Here is a 5,375-nt window from a genome sequence, read left to right on the forward strand (position 1 = left end):
AAGTCTGGATTCTGTTCAGAGAAGCATAGTAGGATTAATGATGAGGGTAGAATATTACCAACAATGGATTTTACCTCACCTAGACTTAAAACTTCTGGGAATATCAGCCCTAAGGATAAAAGCTGCATTTGAAACCTCTTGTTTTCATTTTATTTTTCTTTTTTACCCTCCTCCCCTTCCAAATTACCCCTTTTCTTTCAAACAAACAGAAATCTGTAAATATAAATAGCTGCGAGGAGATCAAGCATAAGAAGTTTTGGTCTAAATGCTGTTTTCAGACAACACCACAAAACAATGGAAGCTTCAGCCCCAACTTGAATGTTGCCACAACTGTGACACTGCAAATTACCAGTTTTTAAGCTTACTTATGTCTGTGGGAACGATTTTAGAACTATGATAAGGCATACCTAAAACTTTTGTGAATGAGACAGATGGTTTCTTCCCATTTTGCTTGCTGGGAACCATTTGCAGTTCTGGCAACGCAGTGGCTACAGAAGTCTGGGGGGAAAAAGTCAGCTTTGTATTAAAAAGTGTTTACTTTTGGTGTCTTTGTGTGTTAGATATGTATATTTGTATTAAAGCATTTGAATTTTCTAGATTCTCCTTTTGGGGGGAGTACTTTTGGAACCTCCCATGCCTTCCCATGGGATACACTTAACTGAAGTATAATCCTGACTTTAAAAAGAAAAAAAATATAAATATTTTTGTCTGTCAAATACTTTGATAGGTGTTCCTTTCTATAATAACACTCATATCAAGATACGCACATTTCACTATTAAAAAAAAATTATTCTGCATCCTTCTTTAAATATTTTCCTTTAATTTTAAATGTATGATACCAGGTTAGAACTGCCATTTGGAAGCCTACTACCGTAAGAATGGAACATTGTGGCAGAACAAAATCTCACCCCCGAGAACAAGTCTTAGATAGTTTGGTGTGCCCATGCAACTCTAAATTTAAACTGAGCTAATTTAATGCACGCTTAGGGCTTCTGTCCTTGTCCTCCAGTCCCTGCAGTAACGTGTGTCAGTGTGCAAAGGGAAACGAGCACAGAAAGGGTGGAAACAGAGCTTGCAAGAAGGCTCTTCAGGATATGAGAACTCAGGGCTGAGGGATGACATCTGAAGTAAGTTCAGTTAATCAAGCTGCTGGGGTGTGAAGCAGGGAGCATGAATGTGCTCCATTCGTGCAAAAGATCATCACATGCATCCTTTCCAGAATGTACAATGCTCTCCTGATGAGCAGCAGGGAGGGAGGTGTAATTTATGTAATCTAAATAGGTATTTGACAATCTGGCATTGTTTCACTTCATTGACAGCATTTATCTTTGAAACATGGGGTAATAAACTCTGCCCACTGCATTGAATGAGGACAGAGATGCACTCAGTCAAGAAATGTCATGTTTTTAGAGTGAAATTATACAAATGCTCGTGTTGGTTAATGCTCCTTGCTGATTTTTTAACTACTTCGTTTCTTTTTATATATTTGTACCTTCTTTCTATAAAAAGAAGTGTCAAAACAGAGTGGATGCTTTTATGTAATTGTCCCACTAGACTACTTTATGCAGAAAGGCTGCTGAATTATAAGGAAATTTTGGTTTAAATGCAAATGATTTGCCAGCATTAAAGATTCAGTGCTTTCTGCAAGGCTGCTGTAGGAAACCCTCAGAGACAGAGAATGCCACTAAGCCAGTCTTTTGGATTTTGTCACTTCTTTAAGAAGCAAACATCTCTTTGCTGGTTTTGTTTGTCTGTTTTGGGGTTTTTGGCAGGTTTTCAATGCTCTGTGGGACCACTTCTTCCTGCCTGTGATGCAGCAGAGACATGGAACTGCAGTGCCAACACCAGCTGGGTCCAGCCAGGCAAGGAGCAGCAGAGAAATTGACACCAGAGGTCCAGAGCTACCCCAGACCAGGCCAGCACCCCACATCTGCCACCAGAGGTGCTTTGTAAGCTCCTATCATTTTGCTGCTTTTTGTTTCAGGGAGCAGGTTGAGCCAAGCAGGTCTTCTCCAGCCCACAGTCTTCTCCAGCACATGTGCAGCCACCAGCTTGGGTGAGAGGTTCTCCTTCGTCTCCTTTTCTTTGTTTCTGGGGAGTGCACAGCATTCAGTTCTTTCATACCCAGAGGATATTGCTGTTATCTTGATTGTTTCTGTTTTGTTTTTTAATGAACTGTTAATTTTTCACTTAGATCTTCTTGTATTCATCTCTCCTTGTTGATGGAAGGGAAGTGGTTCAAACTACTAGGTCATTTTGCAGTCTCCAACCCATATGATTGTGATTAATTGTGACAGTGATTAAAGAAAGATATTTTCTGATTAAGAGGCAAACAAGAAGTAGTGGGCTCAACTCCTTTCTGTCAAGAAATCTGCTGTGGAGCATGATTGAAAAGTCTAATGTGAGTGGATACAGAGGTGATGAGTGCCCAAAACACACTGAGTCTTGTCCCAGGTACATACTGTAAATGCATTAGGATGTTATTTAAGAAGTGGTTTTCTTTTTCATATTAATTGCAACAATATTGAGTGTTGGATACCAGCTGCTGTGTAATTATATCCAGCCTTTATCTCATTATCTTTTCTTTTGTTTTTTCTTCTAAAACTGCCTTTTTTTTTTTTTAAATCTTGAAGCAATTCTATGTGTCTTTCCTCCTCCCAAAGTTGAATTTTGCTCTTTTCTAACAACCTGCTGTTCCTTATTACTTTCTACTGGTATCTTATGATTGTAAAAAGCTATTAAATTATTGAAGAACAAAGTGATTTTTTTTTACAATATTTTTCTCCTCCCCCTGTTGATTAGTTTCTGGCAGGGTCTGCATGTATTAATAAAATGATATACCGGGTTGTTTAGGCCACTTAAAACCCGATAGTAAATTATGAAACTTTGTATGTGCCATTAATTTACATTTTAAATACAACATTGTAGTTGTCATGGAAATTAGAATTGGAAAAATATGCATTATGCTCTTCAGTTCAGTCTCATCCACTGCAAGATTGCCTTGGTATATTTATGATGTGCATTTCTCAGTGCTTTATTTTAACTAATCAAGTGATGAGGCTTTCAGAATTTATCTTGGGAAAGTAATCCAGAGCCCACTGGGTCCCACTATTAAGACATTTTTATTTTGTGCCAAAATTTCTCTCTCTCTCTCTTTCAATTTTTTTCTGCAAAATTTCCCTTAAGCAGCATATTCTTAAAATCCATAAACTGTATAGGGTTACATCCCATTGTTTTGAATTGTGTTTTGGATTTTTAAGTAATAGGATGGTGAAAAAATTGTCACACTTGCAGGATGGTGGATGACTGAGGACTGTTCAGGAGTTTGCAATTCAGCCTAGTTATTTGTATATAACTTAGACTTGCAGGCCTTGCTAGCTTGATCTGAACTTCAGTTTTGCCTTACATTTTTTCTGTTTGTATGTATTGTGAATTTTTTTTTTTTTTTGCATATTGTCTTTCTACAACAGCTTTATTTTTACATTTTACGTAGAAATAAGTCCTTAATGAAGATTGCTGCTAGGTTTCTAGTTTCTACATTGGACTAATTGTTATCTCTTAATGAAAGGTTTTGTACTTTCCACATCTGTAGTATTAAATAAGAGTGGGAAGAGATCACTGGTACTTTTATCAAGTGCCTACATAGTCACTTCTGTATTTGCTCATAACTATCTCTACCTATCCTTAGAAAGGCTGTGCAATGCAGTAGAAATTCTTTGTGTGCTTTGGAGCTCTGTTCAGGAATGCTGGGGGGAAAAAAAGTAAATTTAATTCCTCTCCTTAAACAGCACTTAGTGGAGATGTGTTCTTCATAGGCACGAGGAGTTAACTTGAGATAGTCTTTCAATAAGCAATTGATTTGTGTGAAAATAATTAGGGTGATGGTAGACAAGTCTTTGTAATAAAAATTACCAGCTGCTCTTCTGTTTTGAGTACGTTTAATTGCAACAATCAATGCTGTCTTTGTCAAGCAGGGCCCTTTCTAGGAACAAATGCAGTTGGTTTTGTTCATCCTATTCCATTTTATTTAATTCCTGCTCATGGGATCCAGTAAAGAGGACAACCTCTAAAGTGATTTTGCTGCCAAGAAACCAAGTTTACATCTGTTCTGTATTAATATAACTGAATAATTTTCCATGCCCCTGAATACTCAGGATATTAATTTACTGAAAATTTTTAAATAAACTAATTTTTGTCTGCTTTTTTCAGGTTGGTCCCAGACTTCCTGTATGATTTTCTTTTCTGAACACTGCAAGCAGGCATATAAAATTGAAAATGGTGACATTATTACTCTGTTGTTGAAAAGTCTCTTGAGAAATTCTACCACCAGTTAAATTGTCATACTACAGAAAAGGGGAGCAAGTAATGGAAGAAGAAATACAGATGCTTGAGGTATCTTTCATAGGCTGAAATTTGTCACTGGGCCTGTCCTTGTTTGAAGGTTTATAATTTGTTTAAAGCAATTCCTGTACTGCTGGCAAGAAGCACTGACTAGGATTTCAGGCACTAGTTAGCCTCAAAAGTGGAGGCTGAAATCCCCCTTTGAAACTTCTGAGAGAAGTTTTAATTTAAAACATGAAGATGAAAGATAACCTTTTTAGCACTAGAATCATACTTATGAGATGAAACTGTCTAATAATAAATTATCATATATAACTACTTTATAAAAAAAATTAAAACAAATTATCATGAAGAAGCATTCAGACTTCTTTTGTTCCTCTTTTTTCTTGTCCTTTCTATTGCTCTTCTGCTTAAAATTCTTTGTACAACAATATAGACTTGATTACAGCAGAGTAGATTATGATTTTCTGTTTGAAAGGATATTTATGTTCATTATGCAAGGATCTTTCTGTGCTTCTGATTGTCTCCAGTGGTTAGGCATTTGAACCTCCTGGATAGCAGCTAGTATAATCCAGCTCTAATAAAAATGTAGTTTATGCATATCACAGGAAGGTTTTAGGCAACTGTGAGCTATTCATACTCTCTCCTCAGGAGAGATCTAAAAATTTTCTGTTTTGAATAAAGTGCCTTCCTCCAGTTAACTCTAACTGGGGAAAAGTGTTAAAAAAGATTCCTGACAGCTGTATATACCTTTCCCCCACTCCCCATGCTTAATTGCCTCTGGCCCAGTGACAAGACCATCACTTTAGTGCACTAATTCAGTTCCTTTTGTTGGGCAGGGTCTCAGAACTGAAGGAATCTGGATTGGGAAGACCCTGTGGGTGATAACCAGTTTCTTGATTTGGTTCTATTTCAAAGTTAGGGAATTATGATGGATGGGGGTTTTTTTGTTGTTGTTTAGGTTTGGGGTTTTTTTGTTTGTTTGTTTTATTTGTTTAGTTTTGGGGTTTTGTTGTTGTTTTTGTTTGGTTTGG

At 36.9% G+C, this 5,375-nt stretch overlaps 1 protein-coding gene across 1 annotated transcript; it reads left to right on the forward strand.

The window, feature by feature from the left end:
• The first annotated feature begins 1,037 nt into the window (after positions 1-1,037).
• On the forward strand, positions 1,038-4,674 carry LOC143693912 (uncharacterized). The gene is made up of 4 exons (XM_077176771.1): positions 1,038-1,127; positions 1,773-1,893; positions 1,985-2,056; positions 4,210-4,674. The coding sequence occupies exons 1-4, from the start codon at positions 1,116-1,118 to the stop codon at positions 4,332-4,334; spliced, it is 330 nt and encodes a 109-aa protein (XP_077032886.1). The 5' UTR covers positions 1,038-1,115; the 3' UTR covers positions 4,335-4,674.
• The last annotated feature ends 701 nt before the right edge of the window (positions 4,675-5,375 follow it).

Source organism: Agelaius phoeniceus, chromosome 4, assembly GCF_051311805.1.
Source record: "Agelaius phoeniceus isolate bAgePho1 chromosome 4, bAgePho1.hap1, whole genome shotgun sequence".
NCBI lineage: Eukaryota > Metazoa > Chordata > Aves > Passeriformes > Icteridae > Agelaius > Agelaius phoeniceus.